The sequence below is a fragment of the Ochlerotatus camptorhynchus genome, unplaced genomic scaffold (assembly GCF_037179485.1).
Source record: "Ochlerotatus camptorhynchus isolate MF236.1 unplaced genomic scaffold, CSIRO-AGI_Acam_v1.1 ptg000099l, whole genome shotgun sequence".
In the NCBI taxonomy this organism is placed as follows: Eukaryota; Metazoa; Arthropoda; class Insecta; order Diptera; family Culicidae; genus Ochlerotatus; species Ochlerotatus camptorhynchus.
The window spans coordinates 3,154,125-3,175,872 of NW_027040589.1; the positions used below are offsets into that span (position 1 = coordinate 3,154,125).

At 41.2% G+C, this 21,748-nt stretch overlaps 1 protein-coding gene and 1 pseudogene across 1 annotated transcript in view; one reads left to right on the plus strand and one right to left on the minus strand.

The window, feature by feature from the left end:
* Positions 1 to 261: 261 nt before the first annotated feature.
* The window catches only part of LOC135698966 (actin-histidine N-methyltransferase-like), a 326,729-nt gene continuing 305,242 nt past the window's right edge, over positions 262 to 21,748 (minus strand). Inside the window, exons 2-3 of the mRNA XM_065219132.1 lie at positions 1,181 to 1,456; positions 262 to 1,118 (exon numbers count right to left, since the gene is read on the minus strand). Coding sequence (XP_065075204.1) covers positions 605 to 1,118; positions 1,181 to 1,456 — 790 coding nt within the window. The 3' untranslated portion in view covers positions 262 to 604. The remainder of the gene's footprint in view (positions 1,119 to 1,180; positions 1,457 to 21,748) is intronic.
* Positions 7,540 to 13,931, plus strand: LOC135698924 (small ribosomal subunit protein uS5m-like; annotated as a pseudogene).

The window sequence follows — 21,748 nt, forward strand, 5'->3', positions numbered from 1 at the left end:
ACCCTAATTGCCATCCTCATGTAAGAAGATGTCATGAAAAATCGAATTAATTTCCTGTGATGAATAATGGAGCAAATTTCAGTTTTATGGAGCTGTTGTATACACTAAATATGAAAATTGGCTTAAGTAACGTATACGTCACAAGGCGGAGAAGTTTATGTGAAAAATTAAGATTTGGAACGATTCAAAAAACTTTTTCCCAACTTGCTTCGGTTAAAAAAAATGAACGCATTCTTATTTTGGTATGATTCTTGTATTTGGACTGTGTGACGTGCGCAACTTGATTTCCGAAAATGACTCCGGATTCTTTGTTATCAAATTAGCAAAAATGATTCTAGGTACAGAGGTGCAGAGCCTAAGAAATTCGGGATTCGCCAAATAAACTAAATACTGGTATTCGCAGCATTGCAAAGCAATTACAGATCCTAAGTTTGTTCAGCTAATTGAGGAAAATATTCGGAACAAAGCTTCTAGCTAAGCATCGAGACTAGGAAAGAGCGCTCTTCTAATGACTGTGGGCTAATAAATGGAATAATGAAAGGGAAACAAAGAAATCCTCACTAGCTAAAATAACGAAAGCATTCTAAATGTAACCCTGGATTGCTCATTTCATGACAGCTTCCTCCTTCTGCTTGCAGTACTCGACGGCTTCGGTGAGAATTCGTTTCTCTACAACCCGATACTGCACCAGCATGGTTTTGATGTGACCCAGCTTTGGTGTACCTTTCTGGCCGTGGTTAGCAAGTAGGGCCTCATCCTGTTCCAGCGTGGTCCCACTCATCCGCATGACCAGCTGCAATCGGATGGACAGGAATTTCCACACCTTTTCTTTCAGTGATTCTTCCAGGTTGCAGTCTTCGGGGTCAAGAAGAGTTTGGACGACCTGTTCCTCTTGGGCGATCCAGTGGGCAAGTTGATCTTTGGTCATGTTGAACACCCGAGCAAACCCTAGCAGATCGGCAGGGATGCAGTCGGGGCCTCGGATGACGGCGAACTCTCCGGCTATCGGGAGATTAAGCTTTTCTAGTAGCTGTTTCCGTTCATCGAACAGCTCCACTCCGCAGTTAAGACCAAGCTGGATTATCACGCTGCTGTTGCTATTATCTGGAAACACGAATCTGTAGGGAAAGCGAATGGTAAATTAAAAATTTCCAAGAATAGCTACAATAAAAACAAATACCCATTGTGAACCAAAAAGTCCGCATTGGTCCGGTTGCCGTAGTGGATGAAGATCTGTTCCCCTTTCGCAAAGGGCTTCAATGTTTGGCTTTCCACTTGTTGCAGCTGCTCGTTGTAGCCGGTGGTAATCTGTCCGTTGATATGGTTAGCCATGTCCCAGAGGGGAATCAGCACCGGCCTTGGTTCCTGATCGGATGAGTCGCCTTCCTCGGCAGTTTCGTCCCTGAGGTTGACCGGGATTCGATTTTGGCGCGTCATAACCGTCGATGCTGCCCAGCTGTCGTACGGAAGCGGAAAGGGAAGAGAAAAGAAGCAGAAAACAAATGGTAAGAAAATGCGATGTGATGCAATTAAAAAAAAATACGCTGGAAACTGTCTGCTAATTGTTGCAATTGTTTTTCTGTTTGCCATTGCCCATGGGATGGGAAAAGGCGTGGATGCGGATGAAGGAAACTTGTTTTTAATTAACGCTAATTTGCCTGATGTTTTTTGTTTGTTTCCTCTTTGGATGATAATTTGTTTTCCAGAGTGATAAGAAAACAGTCGATCAATCTGTGGGGATTTCAAAATTATATGATACATCAAGCACAAATTGGTTAAGGTTGGTTAAGGTTAATTATCGTTGTAAAATAAACGGTGTTACACGGCAGAAGTATTGTCAATATTTCCATCCATATTTGTAAGTCCATATTTTCATGGAAATTGGTAAGATTTCAGGACGTTTCTAGAATAAAAATAAAAATGCGGTAACTTCAAAGATGATAATTCGACAGTGAGCATGCATAAGGGCCTATACGCGATGATCGATTCTCTTCATCGATTTTCTCTTTGCATTGCTACAGCTAAGCGAAACAATTTTGTAGAATTTATTCAAAGTAGAGTTGTAACAGGTTGCATTGGCTATCAAAAGCAACAGCAAACGCACCGACAAACGTTAAATCTAGCGAGTTATTAACAAAAGAGAAAATCGATGAAGAGAATCGATCATCGCGTATACGCCCTTATGAATGCTCACTGTCGAATTGATAGTTCATAATTGACATTGTGTAGTACTAGAATTTCGTCTGGAATGGGATACGTTAATCGATTTGCTTGGGACCAATAGGCTAGTCAAGTAGTGAGCCATTTTAATATCGATAATTTCATATTGATTGTTGGTCTAACGGCAAGTTTGCAATGACATAACTTAGCCATTTCTTGATGAATTTAAAATATTGTACCACCTCTATAATTCCTAGGGTCTGTAGATTATTTTGATTGTGAAATTATTGAAAACAGAGTCGTCTTTTTTTAAGCGGAAAGAGCTATTACACTTTTTTTTAAAGGTGTGTTTTCGGTTTTAAAAGTGGCTTAAGATCCATAATTTAGATTAATCAGAGGCGTTTCCTTAACCTCAATCTACCTGCGCACCAACTCTCAAAACATAAGCAATTATCAAAATATTGCTTGCATTGGATAGATATCGAGTAAACTAGTATATTAAGTAAGATTAAGTATATTTTTCGACCGATTCGAGTACGAATATGGCATTAAATCTGGTTTTGAAAGTTGGTGCACAGGTAAAAAGTGAGGTTACGGGACGCCACTGAAATTAATGGACACACATGAACCAGAATACAGTCATGGTTCCTATGTATGGATCCTGGAGACAACGGAACGGTCCACGAAAGATCCGGAACATCCGTAAAATGGGTCAATCTAGGAAACTGATCCTAGAGCTCCGCGGTTTTTTTTTTTCGAAAACACTTGCAACTGTCATACACAAATTAATGTGGGGTTCATGACATAAACATGTACCTAGAAGGCTAACGCTATCCTAACTCCGCGGCTTTTTTTTCGAAAACATTCAGAACTGTGATATAAGTAATAATTTGGGGTCGTAACATAAGCATGAACCCGAATGACCATGGGACCGTCTTCCAGAAGATCCGTAAAAGTGGTCCATCGATGATGCTGATTCTAGAGCTCCCGGTTTTCACGAAAACACTTCACACTTTGATATGTGAAAGAATTTGGGGTCGTGACATAAACATGAACCTTGATGGCCATTGAACCGTCATCCGGAAAATCCGGAACATCCGTAAAAGTGGTTCATACATGAAACTGTGAAAAACGGTGATTTTTTTTTTTCGAAAAATATGGAACTGTGATATAAGATAGAATTTAGGGTCGTGACATAAACATTGGCCATGGATGGCCATGGGACTGTCCTCCAAAAGATCTGGAACATCCGTAAATTGTTCAATCGGTGAAACTGACCCTAGAGCTCCACAGTTCTTTTTTAAACACTTGGAACTATGATATAAGAAAGAATTTTGGGTTGTGACGTAACAATTAATCCAGATGGACATGGGGCATTCCGGATCCATGTTTATGTCACGACTCCAAATTCATTCTTATAACACAGTTCCTAATATTTTTTTAAAGTAAACTGCGAAGCTCTAGGATCAGTTTCATGCATTTACCACTTTTAAGGATTTTCCAGATCTTCCAGAGGACGGTCTCATGGCCATCCAGGTTCATGTTTACGTCACGAACTATTTCTTTCTTATATCACAGATCCAAGAGATTAAAAAAAAAACGCTGAGCTCTAGAATCAGATGCATGGATGAACCAATTTTACGGATGCTCTGAATCTTCCGAAGAACGGTTCCATAGCCATCCGGGCCATGTCTATGTCCGACCACAAATTCTTTCTTATATCACAGTTTCATTTGTTTTCGAAAAAAAAAACTGTAGAGCTCTAGGATCAGTTTCATGGCTGTTTCGGATCCCGGAGGATGGTCCTATGGCCATCCGGGGCTATGTTTATGTCACGACCCCAAATTCTTTCTTATAAGGCTTGTACTCGAAAAAAATGCACCATTTTTATCCGTGTGTAACTTTTTTATCCGTGGGTAAAATTGATGAAAATCTGGGTATAACTAGTTTGGAGTGAATTGTTTACATGTGCAAAATTTCATAACAATCGGTTCAGCGGTTATTGAGATGTCATCGAAACAAGAAGAAAATCGTTGGAGAATTTTGCGCGCCGTCATGGAGAATCCGACTGCGACCATGAGATGGATCGGAAGACAACTGGGAATCACCCATACAACTGTGTCTCGGGTGGTAAAATCGTTTAAGGAGTCCCAGACGACCGAGCGGCGGGCTGGAAGTGGAAGAAAATCGAAGACAGCTGACCCTGTGAAGGCCCAAAAGGCGTTGGATTATTTCAAGCGTAATCCGAACCTTTCGATTCGCGACGCGGCTCTGAAGGCAAAGTGTTCCGCCTGGTTCGTTCAGCAAACCATGAACCGAGCTGGGCTTCGTGTATTAAAGGTCCGGAAGGCACCGAACCGGCGTGATCAACAAAACACGGCGGCCAATCCCGCGCAAATAAGCTGTATCGAGAGTGGTTAACGAAACCGATGTGTGTGGTTATGGATGACGAAACCTACATCAAGGCAGACGCAAAGCAGATACCGGGGCTGGAGTTCTACGTTGCCAAATCACAGTTTGATGTTCCGGAAGACATAAGGAAGAAGAAAGTGGACAAATTTGCCAAAAAATACTTGCTCTGGCAGGCCATATGCCAATGCGGTAAACTGAGCAAACCGTACATCACAATGGGAACCATCAACAGCGAAATTTACCGCACCGAGTGGCTCCAGAAGCGTCTGTTGCGCTTCCTGCGGTCCCACGGAGGCGAGACATTATTTTGGCCGGACCTGGCATCATGCCATTACGCGCGATCGACGTTGGATTGGTACAGAGACAATAACGTTGTTTAGAGATGAACTAGCCTAATGCAAAAAATATCTTAAATAAAGTTTAAAAAAATAAAATAACGTTGTTTTTGTACCAAAAACCGCCAACCCCCCAAATTCCGGTGGAACAATTTTGAGCCATAATGAAGGCCAAAGTTCGAAAATCGTTCAAGGTGTTTAAGAACGAGCTGGAGTTGAAGAAAGAATGGATGAAAGTGACCAAAAGGTCAGCTCCACCATTGCACAAATGTAATGAGGGGTCTTAAGGGAAAGGTGTGGGCTTTCAGCGATGGAAAAGAAATTGAATAAAGTAATTATGCCGAAACATAATCCATATGTATTAGCTCATTCCCTGAAAGTTTCAAGAAAATCCGACTTAAAATAATTTTTTGGCGAACACTTTTGTCTGGTGCTTTTTTTTTTCGAATACAGGCCTTATCACAGTTCCAAGTGTTTTCAAAAAAAAAAAAAAACGCGGAGCTCTAGGATCAGTTTCGTGGATTGACCCATTTTACGGATATTCCGGTTCTCGCGGATGACCGTCCCGTTGTTTCCAGGATCCATATATAGGAACCATGACTGTATTCTGGCTAATGGATCATTGAAGATGCTGAGGTTTTGACAGCACCGTACTGTGGCTACCACAGTATTTTACATTGGTTCGTCCGTATACAGTAGCGCCAAATGAAAACTGTGGTGGGTTCAAAACTCAGCCATCTAAAATGATCCATTATGAACATTAATCTCAATTATGGATGATATTTAAGCCACTTGCAAAATCTATAAACACACCTTTGAAAAAAACGTGTAACGACTCTTTTCGCTTTTCGAAAAAGTAGGCAACTCTATTTTCAACAATGTTACAATCAAAATAATCTACAGACCCCAGGAGTTCTAGAGACACCACAATTTTTGCAAATTATCAAGAAATGGTTAGGTTATGCCGTTGCAAACTTGCCGTTACACGTTTTTCGGAGGCATCGTATTCGGAGTGTTAAAAGATCGTGGATATCGTAGTTGCTACTCCGTTTCTGATCACAGCAACTGGAATTGCACAGAGAACCACATAGATGGCGCTTGCCATTAGCTTATCTCAAAGTGCAAGTTCACTAATTCAAGCTATTTATAGATCAGCACCGGCGCCGGCCACGCCCACACGTCTTTTGGGATGGGGAAGGATGATTAGAATGAAAATCGTTGTTATAGAGATTTTCACGTCCGGTTGTATTGGTGCGATATGTGAGAGCGAGGAAAAATACATAACAAATCGATGTCAAACCTGGGGAGGGACGTGCTGTCAAATCAGCCTACTGATCATTCTTGTATGAAATTGGTTCCAAACGTAAACAAACCCTGTAGGTTTCTTATGGCTTGTTTACGTTTGGAACCAGTTATGCGAGGTAGGCGACGATTGTTCGTATTTGACAGCCATCTCCCCCCCCCCCCCCTTGTGTCAAACTCATTTTGACAGATCTACTTTCATACATTTTTTAGGTTAGCCATGGCTGCAGAGGAAAATAATAAACAACTTTACACGGCGTTGCTCCCGCTAGTGTGCGTGCGTTAAACGTCACTAATCTCTACACGCTATTTCGAGGCTACTCAGTGACTGGGTAGATCGCACTAATTTTTGCATGCTGTATCACGGTAAGAAAAAAAATACCCAAAATTGAGTTCCTTTCACTCATCACGTGGCTTCCGTGGGGCTGGTAAAATTAAGTTAAAGAAGAAAACTCAATTTTGAGTAATCCTGATTTTTAATCCACGTTGACCAAGTTGACAAAACAATAATAAAACGGAGCAGATTGGAACCGAACCATGAACGTTGAGATTACGGGGCCCATGTGTTGACCACTCGTCTATCAACGCTTGGGAACATGAAATGGTTAAAGGCGCATAAGAGCAACCTCAATGAAAATAAACTTATATTTGAGTACATTTATTATTACTCAATAGTTGAGTAAATTTTAACCAACGCCGCTTTTCTGATTTACTCAACGGCGGACCTCAAATGATAGAACCCAACGTTGAGTTTTTTTTAACTTAATTTTGAGTATTTTTTCTTACCGTGTGGAGTTGTCAAAAAATTAGTGAACTGGTTTTGCTCCGATGAGTGGAATCTACCCAGATTCTGCACAGAAAAACAAAACTACCCACCGCTTGGGTTTTTTAAACTCAAATTTGAGTTATTTGACCTCTGCCCGTTTCATTTCCTCTCGCTATTGTTGTCAAAAATAGAACGAAAGATTCGACTCAACCGTCTAGTTCCGTACAAGAAGCCAAAATTGAGTAATATGCGATATACCCAAATTTGAGTTAATTGAACTTAATTTTGGGTAGAAAAAATTGAAAATAACTTAGCGATGGGTAATTTTTTTTGCCGTGCTTAAATGCAAACTACTTTGAGCCGGTTTACCCAAATTTGGCTTATCGTACGGAACATGGGAGATGAGTGAAAAGAACTTAATTTTGGGTTGTTTTGAATTTCTGTGTACTTTGAGCCGGTTTACCCAAATTTGGCTTATCGTACGGAACATGGGAGATGAGTGAAAAGAACTTAATTTTGGGTTGTTTTGAATTTCTGTGTGGGTAAATGGTTCTGATATAAATCATTTCGGTTAGTAATGTCGGCAAGAAACGAAGACGAGGCAAGGGATCCGGACAGGTGCTTGGTTTCGGTAAGGCCAACATTGTATGGCCAGGATTGTCAGCGCCGATTATTCGAGGTCGAGAGCTTGTCCAACAGCAGCAGCTTCCGGAAGATAAGGAGCGGGAAGCCAAGCTCAAGAAGATTCGCGATTAGATGGTGAACTTCAAACGGATGAAGCTCAGTCCCCTTGAGCGAGGTTGATCTGGATATAAAATTTCTAGCCGTAGTATAAGACCGCCGCATGCAGTTGGAGAGGACTAGTTTGAAGGATTCGACACCAAATGTTTGGAACTGAAGACCGTTATCAATATGAAGGGCAATCTTAGTCGGAAGAGACTCGTTTCAGCAATGACAGTGACGACGGTTTGGCAGGATTCGGATTCATCAAAACCATCGATATTAAAGCAGCGTTGCGACAGGCAAAAAATCATGCCGGTCAGAAATTCAGTGCCAACATTTCAAAGGGGCGTATTTGCTTTTGTAAAGAATCGAACGTCGATTTCTCGCAACTAAAAGCTCGCCCCTCCAAATTATTAACGCTAGCTAGTAGAGGAAACATTCCTCTACCTGTTGGTGAAATCAACGGGTAAAGCCATTGTTCACAAATGCAATTACGCCCCTTTGAAATGTTGGCACTGGATTGATGCATTTCGAGCTGTGCAATGGTCATACTGTTTTCCACGACTTCTATAGTGCTTTTGGTACGACAGATATTTTCGTCGAGCGTAAACCGGAAGGCTACGGCTTGAAATGTAATCGAGCCATCAAGGCCGTTTGCGAAGTGATAGGAATGAATGATCTTCGCGCAAAATGCAAGGGCTCGATTAATGTGATCAAGGCATTCTTCATTGGTTTGTTAGAAAAAAGGAATCATCAGCAAATTGCAGAATCCAAATGATTGCACGTCGTTGACCTTCGTCAGGAGAATGGTAATTTTCCGAAAGTGGTCGCAAGTCCAGCCGCTTGCCGAACCCAGGATGAATTGGAAAGCAATAAAATCCTTGACTTTACGCAATCCTGCATGGATGGTAAGGTTCAACTGAAGAAGAAGATGAAGTTGCCTCCGTTCTACACCAAGTACCGATCCTACGAAATTTATCTGAAAAAGTGGGAGTTTATGCGGAATCAAGATAAGGTGCGACAGAGACTGCTCGCTGAGACGGGAGAGATCCCCGGTTTCTTAACACTCCGAATACGGTGGGTAAAAAACTTTACGCCGACTACGAAGCCTCCGAAAAACGTGTAACGGCAAGTTTGCAATGGCACAACTTAGCCATTTCTTAATGAATTTCAAAAATTGTGGTACCTTTAGAATTCCTAGGGTTTCTAGATGATTTTGATTGCAAAAAACTTGAAAATAGAGTCGTCTACTTTTTTAAAAAGCGAAAAGAGTTGTTACACGTTTTTTTGAAAGGTGTGTTTGTAGGGTTTTGCAAGTGGTGCAAGATCTGTAATTTAGATTAATGGGCACAAATGTTCACAATTAACCAGAATACAGTCATGGTTCCTATATATGGATCCTGGAGACAACGGAACGGTCCTCGAAAAATCCGGAACATCCGTAAAAATGGTCAATCCATGATCCTGATCCTAGAGCTCTGCGGTTTTTTTGAAAACATTAGGAACTGTGATATAAACAAATATTTGGGGTCGTGACATAAACATGTACCTGGATGGCCATGGGACCGTCCTCCGGAAGATCCGGAACATCCGTAAAAGTGATCAACCCATGAAACTGATCCTAGAGCTACGCGTTTTTTTTAAATTAGGATCTGTGATATAAGAATGAATTTGGATCATGGACCAAGATGGCCATCGGACCGCCAGCGGAAGATCCGGAACATCCGTAAAAGTAGTAAATCCACGATCCTGATCTTAGAGCTCCGTGGTTTTCTTGAATACATTAGGAACTGTGATGATAGAAATAATTTGAGCTTGTGACATAAACATGAATCTGGATGTCCATAGTACCATCCTCCGGAAGATCCGGAACATCCGTGAAAGTGGTCAAACAATGAAAATGATCCTAGAGCTCCGCAGTTTTTGAATAAAAAAACACTAAGACCTGAGATGATAGAATGAATTTGGGGTCATGACATAAACATGGACCTTGATGGGCATGGGACCGTCCTCCAAAAGATCCGGAACACCCGTGAAAGTGGAAAATTCACGAAACTGATCCGAGAGCTCCGTGGTTTTCTTGAAAACGTTAGGAACTGCGATATTAGAATGAATTTGGGATCGTCACATAAACATGGACCCAGATGGCCATCGGACCGTCCTCCGCAAGATCCGAAAATTCCGTAAAAGTGGTCATTGTATGAAACTGACCCTAGAGCTCCAAGGTTTTTTCGAAATCACTTGGAACTTTCATATATAAATTAATTTGCGGTCGTGACATAAACATGTACCTAGAAGGCCATGGGACCGTCCTCCGCAAGATCTAGAACATCTTTAAAAATGGTCAATCTTTGAAAAAGATCCTAGAGTTCTACGGTTTTTTCGAAAGCATGTGGTATAAGAAAGAATTCAGGGTCATGACATAAACACGTACCGGAGACGAACCAGCCCAGGGCTGAAAGTCTCCTTAATAAAGATAAAAAAAAAAACACGGACCTGGATGGCCATAGGACCGTCCTCCGGAAGATACGGAACATCCGTAAAAGTGATCCAGAGGTTTCTTATATCACAGTATTTAAAAAAGAACTGCAGAGCTCTAGGATCAGTTTCTCAGTATGATAAATTTACGGATGTTCCCGATCTTTTGGAGGACAGTCTCATGGCCATCCGGATCCATGTTTATGTCACGACCCTAAATTCTATCTTAAATCACAGTTCCAAGAGTTTTCGAAAAAAAACCACGGTTTTTTCACAGTTTCATCGATGATCCACTTTTACGGATGATCAGGATCTTCTGAAGGACGTTCCAATGGCCATCCAGGTTCATTTTTACGGATCTTTCCAAGGACTGTCCCATGGTCATTCGGTTCCATGTTTATTTTCAGACTCCAAATTCATTCTAATATCACAGTTCCACGGTTTTTCGTTCTTGGATCAATTTTATGGCTTGCAATCGAGCTAAGGCCTTGTTGTCCTCTGCTGTCCGAAGATGTCGTTTCCACTCTACTCGATCCATGGCCAGACTTTGCCAGCCTCGTAGTCTGCGAAGGGTCCGCAGATCACCTTCTACTTGGTCGATCCACCTTGCGCGCTGCGCGCCTTTTTTTCTTGTTCCTGTTGGGGCGCTTTCGAGAACCATTTTCACTGCGTCGTCGTGCGACATTCTTACGACATGCCCAGCCTACCGTAGTCGCCCAATTTTTGCAATGTGAACGATGGATGGTTCTCCCAACAGCTGGTGCAATTCTTGGTTCATTCGCTTCCTCCACGTTCCGTCATCCAAGGGCGCGTTTGTCCTCCACGAGCATAGTCACGGTCTCGTGGCAGTAGACGGCCACCGGTCTAATCAGCGTCTTTTAGATAGTCAACTTTGTGGCGAATTTTATTCGACCGGAGCGTCCTCCGGAGTCCAAAGTAGGCACGATTCCCTGCCATAATGCGTCTTTGAAATTATCTGCTGGTATCATTTTCGACGGTCACCAGTGAGCCCAAATACACGAACTCATCGACCACCTCGCTTTCGTCACCGTCAATCTGAACTCGGGGTGGGAGGCTAACATTGTCTTCCCTAGAACCTCTTCCTTTCATGTATTTTGTCTTTGATGCGTTGATGGCAAGTCCAATCCGCCTAGCTTCAGCTTTCAGTCTGATGTACGTTTCCGCCAACGTCTCAAAGTTCCGTGCCATGATGTCGATGTCATCGGCGAAGCCAAGAAGCTGGATGGACTTCCTGAAGATCGTACCACTCGTGTCTATCCCTGCTCTTCTGATCACACCTTCTAACGCGATGTTGAATAGCAGACATGAAAGTCCATCACCTTGCCGTAGCCCCCTTCGAGATTCAAAGGGACTCGAGAGTGTCCCCGATACTCGAACAACGCACATCACTCGATCTATCGTTGCCTTGACCAATCGCGTCAGTTTATCTGGAAATCCGTACTCGGGCATAATCTGCCATAGCTGATCACGATCGATTGTGCCGTATGCGGATTTGAAATCGATGAACAAATGATGTGTAAGCCAGTTGTATTTGTGGCATTTCTGCAGAACCTGCCAAATCGCGAATATTGCCCAAGAAATCTCTTGCAAATGGTGACAGGCGGTGGCATAGAATTTGGGAGAGTACCTTGTAAGCGGCGCTCAGCAGTGTGATCGCGCGGTAGTTGCAGCAATCCAACTTGTAGATTGGGCATTGCAGTCCTTTTTGTAGATTGGGCATACAACACCTTGCTTCACTCCTCCGGTAATATCCCCTTCTCCCAAATCTTGGCAATTACCCAGTGCAGCTCTCTAGCCAGTGCTTCACCACCGTATTTTTATAGCTCACTTGGTTGTTGATCTACACCAGTTGCTTTGTTGTTCTTCAGTCGACCGATCTCCTCCTCAACTTCTTGAAGATCAGGGGCCAGTAGCCTGTCGTCTCCTGCACGTGCTCCAAGGTCTGTTGCCGTGCCACCTTCATTTTCTGCTGCATCACCGTTGAGGTGCTCGTCATAGTAATGCTTCCACCTCTCAATTTTATGGAGTGACCATTTTACGGATGTTGTTGATCTTCCGGACGATGGTCCCATGGCTATCTGGGTACATGTTTAAGTCACGATCACAAATTCATTCTTATATCACAGTTCCTAATGTTTAGAATCAGTTTCATTGATTAACCTCTTTTACGGATGTTCTGGACATACCAGAGGATGGCCCCATGGCCATTTGGGTCCATGTTTATGTCATGACTCCAAAATATTTCTTATATCGCAGTTCCACATGCTTTCGAAAAAAACCGTAGAACTCTAGGATCAGTTTCGAGGGTTGCCCATTTTTAAAGATGTTCTAGATCTTGCGGAGGACGATCCCATGGCCTTCTGGGTACATGTTTATGTCACGACTGCAAATTAATTTATATATCACAGTTCCAAGTGTTTTCGAAAAAAAAAAACCGTGGAGCTCTAGGATCAGTTCCATACATTGACCACTTTTACGGAATTTTCGGATCTTCCGGAGGACGTTCCGATGGCCATCTGGGTCCATGTTTATGTCACGATCCCAAAATCATTCTAATATCACAGTTCCTAACGTTTTCAAGAAAACCCGAGAGCTCTCGGATCAGTTTCGAGAATTTTCCACTTTCACGGATGTTCCGGATCTTCCAGAGGACGGTCTCATGGCCAACAAGATCTATGTTTAGGTCACGACCCCAAAATCATTCTATCATCTCAGTTCTTAGTGTTTTTTTTCAAAAACTGCGGAATTTTTCGGATCTTGCGGAGGACGTTCCGATGGCCATCTGGGTCCATGTTTATGTCACGATCCCAAAATCATTCTAATATCATAGTTCCTAACGTTTTCAAGAAAACCACGGAGATCTAAGATCAGTTTCGTTAATTTTCCACTTTCACGAATGTTCCGGATCTTTCGGAGGACGGTCCCATGGACATCCAGGTTCATGTTTATGTCACAAGCCTAAATTCTTTCTATCATCACAGTTCCTAATGTTTATAAAAAAACGCGGAGCTCTAGGATCAGGATCGTGGATTTACTACTTTTACGGATGTTCCGGATCTTCCACTGGTGGTCCGATGGCCATCTTGGTCCATGACCCAAATTCATTCTTATATCACAGATCCTAATGTTAAAAAAAAAACACGGAGCTCTAGGATCAGATTCATGGATTGTCCACTTTTACGGATGTTCCGGAACTTCCGGAGGACGGTCCCATGGTCATCCAGGTACATGTTTATGTCACGACCCCAAATATTTGTTTATATCACAGTTCCTAATGTTTTCAAAAAACCGCAGAGCGCTAGGATCAGGATCATGGATTGACCATTTTTACGGATGTTCCGGATTTTTCGAGGACCGTTCCGTTGTCTCCAGGATCCATATATAGGAACCATGACTGTATTCTGGTTAATTGTGAACATTTGTGCCCATTAATCTAAATTACAGATCTTGCACCACTTGCAAAACCCTACAAACACACCTTTCAAAAAAACGTGTAACAACTCTTTTCGCTTTTTAAAAAAGTAGACGACTCTATTTTCAAGTTTTTTGCAATCAAAATCATCTAGAAACCCTAGGAATTCTAAAGGTACCACAATTTTTGAAATTCATTAAGAAATGGCTAAGTTGTGCCATTGTAAACTTGCCGTTACACGTTTTTCGGAGGCATCGTATTCGGAGTGTTAACCAACAAGTACGCGGAATGCAAGATGGGACCGGCACCGGAAGACAAATAGAAATTATTGTTGTAAGGTTGCGACTAGGAGCGCATGTGAATAAATGGCTTTCAATTGCAAATGGAATTATAATTTTCATAATTTTTTTTTTATTTTCTTCCTGGACGAAAAAAATTATATGTAAAGCATTCATTAGGGCATTTATTCGTTTATATCGAAATGGGTAAGGTTTACTCAGTTGACAAATGTCATCATCTGAGTAACCGTTACCCAGTTTCATCCATTAGCACGTTTACTCAAATTTGAGTAAAAGCATGTTTACTAATTTTTTGAGTAACTTCCCTTTTGGCTGAACTGAGTGATTTTCGACTCAAAAATGAGTAGCATCGAAATAGCGTGAATAGAGGCCGTGTTTACCTCTGCGTCTCTACGATTGTCATTGGATGGAACGTTGTGTTAGTGTGGGTCAGGTTATTTTTGATCTGGATTCACTGTGTTAAGGCTCTGAACCATTTGGTGGATTATTTTAACTTTTGGTTAAAATTTGACAGATGGAAAGTTATCGATTAACCCTGCTATCCGAGCATGGTTATTTCTGACAGACAAGAAGTTAGTTTTTGACAACCGTGGCTCGAAAACCGGTCGAGCGACAGCACAGGGATTTTCGAACATAGAAAATAACTTTCGAAATGTCACTTTTAACCACGAGTTAAATTTAACTCGGCAAATGGTTCACAGCCTAAGGCTGTGAACCATTTGCCGAGTTAAATTTAACTCGTGGTTAAAAGTGACATTTCGAAAGTTATTTTCTATGTTCGAAAATCCCCGTGCTGTCGATCGACCGGTTTTCGACCCAAGGTTGTCAAAATTTAACTTCTTGTCTGTCAAAAGTAACCACGCTCGGATAGCAGGGTTAATCGATAACTTTCCATCTGTCAAATTTTAACCAAAAGTTAAAATAATCCACCAAATGGGTCAGAGCCTAAGTGATGCGATCGGTAAAGCGTCAATCTAATAGGGATACAGAATTAGGCATAGTGACAAATACAAGGAAGGGACGGGCCTTGGATTGAACTCTCGAAAATTATGTATTATATTAATTTGCCGACAGATTTTAAAAATTGGCGTTTGAATCTTTGATTTCAAAAGCAGATAGTTCAATTGAAAATTCATCCTTGATTAAGACTTTCTGGGGCACTCTATAGCGGTACTAAATTTAAGCTGTTGATAATAACATCAATTATTTACCGAGTCAAATAACTATGCTCATACGCTCGCCCATACGAATCTCATTCCCCCATTTCACTGCATAATTAAATCAGTCAAGGTTATTGCACCTTTCACGGCACCTTTCAATCTGTTTGACGAGGCCAAACCATCTTCGCCACCTTGTGAGCTTCCAACCCGTTATGGTACATGTACCACGTTCAATAGCACATCTTCGGATAACAAGATCCGGCGATCAATGGGCCCCCACGACACCAAGTGCTCCAATTCAAACCACCATGTTATCGCAGTCGACAGCTTTCCATACAAATCCGTCTGAGATGGGAGGAGAAATGTGGAGGTCTTCGTCGTCGGTTGTTCCGTAAGAACAGGTCTTACACACTGGAAATAGAAACCGACGACGGTGAGGAGATAACGGAGCATCATCTCTCCGCCGTCCGAGGAGGACTGCTCTCAGCAAATCAGTCAGTCAGACTGCCACCACCGTCCGTCGTCTCACTCCAGGCAGCACAAACAAAGACCGGTCCCGTCGTGTAAGTTGCAGTTGTGCAGTTTGCTGTAATCTCTAAACAAAACCGAAAGTGAAATTGCTCCATAACCGGGTTTGGTGTTTGGGTTTTTGCACCTTTTCAATAATCGCAACCGGATAGAAAAGCGGTGAGTGAGCGGGGGCAGCGACAGTGCAGCTTCCAGAGATCATCTACGGCCACTCTGCAACTACAGCTTGTTAGCCGGTGTGTGTGCTTGTCGGCTGTTGTTCGCTTGTATATCGGGGGTGTAATTAAGGGCTCGCTGCAGTGAGACCGTCTGGCTGCTTGCTTGCTACTAATGATATTCACTCTATTGTGCACTGTATTTTATTGTGCATATTAGGGTGGTTCAAAATATGGATTTTGCTTCACCTAGGTAGCTTCTACTTCTTCTAGCTGGCATTAACGCTCATACACGAGCACCTTAGAATTATTGAAGCACTTCCACAGCAGAGTCAATGGTATATAATTAGAGTCCCGCCAAGAGTGAAGCCAGAAATACCAATCGAACTGTCAAGCGGGGTACCAAACAAGCAAAGTAAATAAACATGATTGTTTCCACAGCCAGGGAAACAACAATTATTGCATTCATTACTGACAATATTTTAGAAATTTTAGATGAAAAACATTACTTTGCTTTATCTAGTACATTGTAGTATTTATAAGTTATACCAAGCAGTTGTTTGAACATTTCTCAGGTCCTATAATTGTTTTTGTCTCCCAGAAGCTCCGTTATCGACATGAAATTTTTCACTTCTGAATGAAAGTCATCCGATACTAACACAAAAAATCTGGTTGCCGTTTATTCTGACGAAAAATAAATCACAAACAGTGCTGCTTGTTCGCAACATTTTCTCGTCGCGGGACTCTTATTACAACATCGACTCTGTTCCACAGTTATTAATTGAGAGCCAACCAATACACACACTAAGATTTTGTTTCCGTGTTCGGTAAATTTTACCGAAATCAGAACAGCTGAACGTTCGGTAAAACTTTGACCTTCATTTTAAAGGCTATTGACTTTGAAAATAATAATCAGTTTCGGCTTGGCAGTCTGGCAATCACTCAATCAGAACAAATTAATTTTGTAATTTGTCCCTACGTTTTGGCTGAAAATAATATCAAAACATGTGCAATCTTGTTTAAATGATCAAATCTTGTCATTTTAGTGGAGAATTAGTTTCAAAGTAGCTGAAAAGCAATTGAATTGAATTGCATAAATTTTACCGAAAAGTTTAGCTGTTCAGATTTCGGTAAAAATTACCGAAGTCGGCGATAATTTCTAAGTGTGCACAGTGGGCAAAATCGAGCCAAAAACGGAACTTATTTTTACGCTGTTTGAGGTCCTTAAAAACAAGTTGTTCGTTGGTAAAAAATCACGACAAACCGATGGTTTTATCAACGCCAGATGACGGGAAGTGGCCTATTTTGATCCATTTCCACTTAATTTACCACTGATCTAAGTAAATGCTCGTATAAAATGGATCCGTTCGATGGGTAATTAAAATCATTTCATGGATGAAAAATGTCTGGGAAACATATTTTCAAGTTAAGAATGATTTCACTGCAGTTAGGGTTAATTACCCCATTCCCGGCCTATTAAGCACAACTCACACTTAGTCTTTCTTAATCTAGCGTAGTTTAGCACCAAACGGAATGTTATTATTACAGATGGCTTCCAAATTTATTTACCGTTCCATATGTATCGTTAATTCTGATAAACGGTCGCGAAATATTCGTTTATTGTTGAAAATGCAAAACTGTTTCTGGCGGCTCAACTTGGTCTACGGGTTTTCATGGGCCTATTAGCCATTGAAACGCCATTGGCATTCTCTTTGGCCTATCGAACGGAAATAAAAGTGAATTCGCGTGTGCGTTTTGTTTACTTCAAGTGCGACTTTTGTTTTCGAGATTTTATTGTTTGACACGTTAACGCCGAAATCATAGATACATTTGATGTTTTGTGCTCAATAGGCCGGGAATGGGCGATTAGGCCGAAGTAGACCTTTTCCCCTATTGGTCTATTTAGCCCCTCTCCTTTACCGCTTGAATTTGAAGTAACTGTATAGAACACTATTGTAATAGAGGAAATGGCTCTAATGTTGGGGATCTAAGATTGGGCCCATCGCTAAAAATCTGTTCACTCTCAAATTTCCAGCAACACGATCCCAACAATCGTTCTTCACGAGCGATGCCAGTTGTAGAAGAATACACCCGGATTGATCCTCTTCATGAAGAGCATCTTTGGTATTATCGTTCATGAACGAGGCTTTGTGTGGTTGCTTGTGATGGCGAGTGTCTTGATTTTGATAGTGGGTTTACGTGGGGCCTTATTACGGGTGTCACTACACGGTGATAAGCAAGTGATACTCAGAATAAGAGCCGTGATTACCGTACAAATCAAATGGGAATCACTTCACCGTGACGACAAGTGACAACTTTTCACCGTGAAGTGACATCCGTAATAAGCCCCGTGAGCTAGTGCAAAAGGGAATATTTTTTGTTTCATCTACACAAACATTAATGAGAAACATCGTTAGAGAAAAAATAGCTTCCCGACGGAGAGACGTTGTCAGCGAAAATACGCTTCGTGCGACATCATTAGAGCATATTCAAATATTCTTCGTGAGGATCAAAGCATGAGCATCGCGTTGATGCGAAAAACCATTCGCATCGTCATGAAGACTAAAGCATACGAAGAACGCTCTCCACCGCTCGCGATGCGAACGACGAAGAGAAAAAGAGCACTCAGCCCGAAGGTTTGAGCGGTGCATCGGCACTCACACTCCTCACTCACCGAGCATTATTTACGATTTGCTTTTATGTGGGCATCCACATCATTCAAGAGTTTTGCTGAGATACCGATGCTTTGAGTACCGTCGCACACGATGAACGAATATAAGAGAGATGAAGCGAATATCAGTAACCTTGGCACTCTAGTGCCTCTTTTTAAAAACTTCAAAAAAAGGTCCGCTTTGCCATAATTCCCCTTATACTGCATACAAATTAAATAACTGCACAAAAGCTAATATGACTCTCTAAAAGTAAATGTATTCTACACCTTTCTTTTGATAAAAGATGTTGAGAATCAAATTCCACGGGTCTCATGTTGTGTTCTGGGATGGTAAAGAGGTATCCTTCTGTTATACAAGAAAATAAAAGAACTGTGCTAAAAATCAATATGACTCTAGAAAATACTACGATGATTTTAAGGATCACGAAAATTAACACTAGGCAATGGACAACACATATCAACCCAGTAGACGCAGTCCGCATCGTGCTCTCTTGCCGTGCGGATCTATTTGCTTTTTGCTGAAGGAAGTGTTACTACTACCTAAAGCTACAACAAATTTAAACAGCACTTTTCAGTGCTCAACCTGTAAAAATTTTCTACCTTGTTCAACTCTTATTCCTCTTCGATCCTTGTTTGGACCCTACCCGAGGTAATCCTTCTTGGATATCGATTTGGAAAATTCCTCTTCGATCCTTCAGATTCTTATAGTAATCTGCTTGGAAGTCGATTTGGATAAAAATTTACTGCCGCCATGGCGCCTAAACGCAAAAGAAAGGGGCAAACTCTTGACCCCCCTTCTGATGAAATTAATTTGAGTAATCAATTTGATTTGCTCACGGATGATGAGAATGATCCATCATCCAAGAAAAATTCTAGTAAACTTTCCCGGCTTAATGCCAAGAAGGAAAAGATTCCCCCTATTGTGATAACCACTACCGATTTCCATGCTCTTCGCATGGAACTTTTGAATTTCGTGAAAGTTAAGTTTTCACTACAAATTGGACGTCGGGGTGAATGCCGTGTATTGGCTGAAACCTTGGACGGATTTAAATGTCTTCTCAAGTATCTTACTGAGAAGAAGCACAAATTTTTTACTTACGACACCAAAACTGAACGTGTGTTCAAGGTTGTCATGAAAGGACTGCCCAGTGGTGAATCCCTGGATCAGATCAAAGATGAACTGGCAAAATTACTTGGAGTTGTGCCACTCCAAGTAATCAAAATGAAAATGAAATCCCGTCCTGGCGATTCGCGCAACGGGATTTCTAATGATTTTTATTTAGTTCACTTCAAGTCTAGTGAACTAAACAACCTTAAGGCCTTAGAAAAAGCTAGCCTTATGCTCCATGTCCGAGTGAAGTGGGAACACTTCAGGAAGACTGGAGGAAATTTCCAAAACCTCACTCAGTGCCGTAAGTGCCAGGGATGGGGTCACGGAACTAAAAATTGCTACATGCCAGCTAAATGCATGAATTGTGGTGATTCCTCTCACGCAAAGGACGACTGTCCTGTGAAGGAAGATCCTAAGAAATTTAAATGTTCAAATTGTGGTGAAAACCACAAATCCAATTTTTGGGAATGTAAGACTCGCAAAGCGATCCTACAATCTCGTTCTAACCGTCAGGTAGGAAACGCTCCACGTTTCCGACCAGGTACAAATTCCTCTGCTGTTAACAACGGTCAGCGAGGAACAAATTCTACATTCGTACCCGTAGGTACAAATATCACCCCTGCTTCAAATTTTTCATCTGTACCTACTCCCCTCGCTGCTAACAATGTTCAGCGAGTTAATGGAGCTACCTATGCTGCTATTGCAGCGGGTAGAAATCAAAATACTAACCAACGTTCTAATGGAAATTTTGACAATTTTGACTTAGGAAGCATTACTGCCCCCAAAATGGAATTTTTACAGAATTCATTAATTGACATGATTTCTGATATGCTTAAATCTAACTCCATGTTTGATGCTATTCAAACTGGAGTAAAATTTGCAAATAATATTGTCATGACTTTAAAATTCAGTAATGGATTTTAAAGCATTAAATATTGTAAATTGGAATGCTCGATCTCTTAAAGATAATGAAGACGAGCTATTTAACTTTTTGAGAGTTCATAACGTGCATATTGCCGTTATAACTGAAACGTTCCTTAAACCTGCCCATAAGGTTAAGAAGGACGCAAATTACTTGATTTATAGAAATGATCGTCTTGATGGACCCTGTGGTGGCGTTGCCATCATTATTCATAGACGAATCAAACATAAAATTCTTTCTTCATTTGAAACCAAAGTTTTTGAAACTTTGGGGGTTTCTGTTGAAACAAAATTTGGACAACTTACGTTTATAGCTGCCTATTTGCCATTCCAATGCGTAGGCCAGCAAAAGAATTTTCTCAAGGGTGACCTCCAGAAACTTACCCGTCATAGGTCTAAATTCTTCATTATTGGTGATTTTAATGCAAAACACCGCTCATGGAATAATGCTCAAAGCAATTCCAATGGTAATATTCTGTTTGATGATTGTTCTGCAGGTTATTACACTATTCAATATCCAAACAGCCCAACATGCTTTTCTTCTGCAAGAAATCCCTCCACTATTGATTTGGTCTTAACTGATTCATGTCAACTTTATAGCCAATTGGTTACCCATGCTGACTTCGGTTCTGATCACCTTCCAGTAACTTTTGAAATATCCCAAGAAATAATTTGTAATCCCAACAGCTCTACTTTCAATTACCATAGAGCTGATTGGGAGCAGTATCGAACATTTATGGAATATAACTTCGATCCAAACATTCCTTTGCAAACCAAAGATGAAATTAATTATGCTCTTGAATCTCTGACTACTTCTATAGTTGAAGCAAGAGCTGCCTCAGTACCAAAATGCGAGGTTAAATTCGATTCAATTATAATAGACGATGATCTTCAGCTCTTGATCCGTCTTAAAAATGTCCGTAGGAGACAATATCAAAGAACACGCGATCCTGCCATGAAAGTTATCTGGCGGGATTTGCAAAAACAAATTAAAAAGCGATTCTCTGCCCTGAGGAACAAAACTTTTGAAAATAATATTTCTAAATTAGACCCGAGTTCCAAACCCTTTTGGAAACTCACAAAAATTTTGAAAAAACCTCAAAAGCCTATTCCAGCGCTTAAAGAAGGTGGTAAAATTTTGATCACAAATTTGGAAAAAGCTCAGAAACTTGCTAAGCAATTCGAGAGTTCCCATAATTTCAGTTTGGGTCTTACTAGTCCTATTGAGAATCAGGTTGCTCGGGATTTTCTGAATATTTTCTCTCGGGAAAATATTTTTGATGATTCCTGGGGG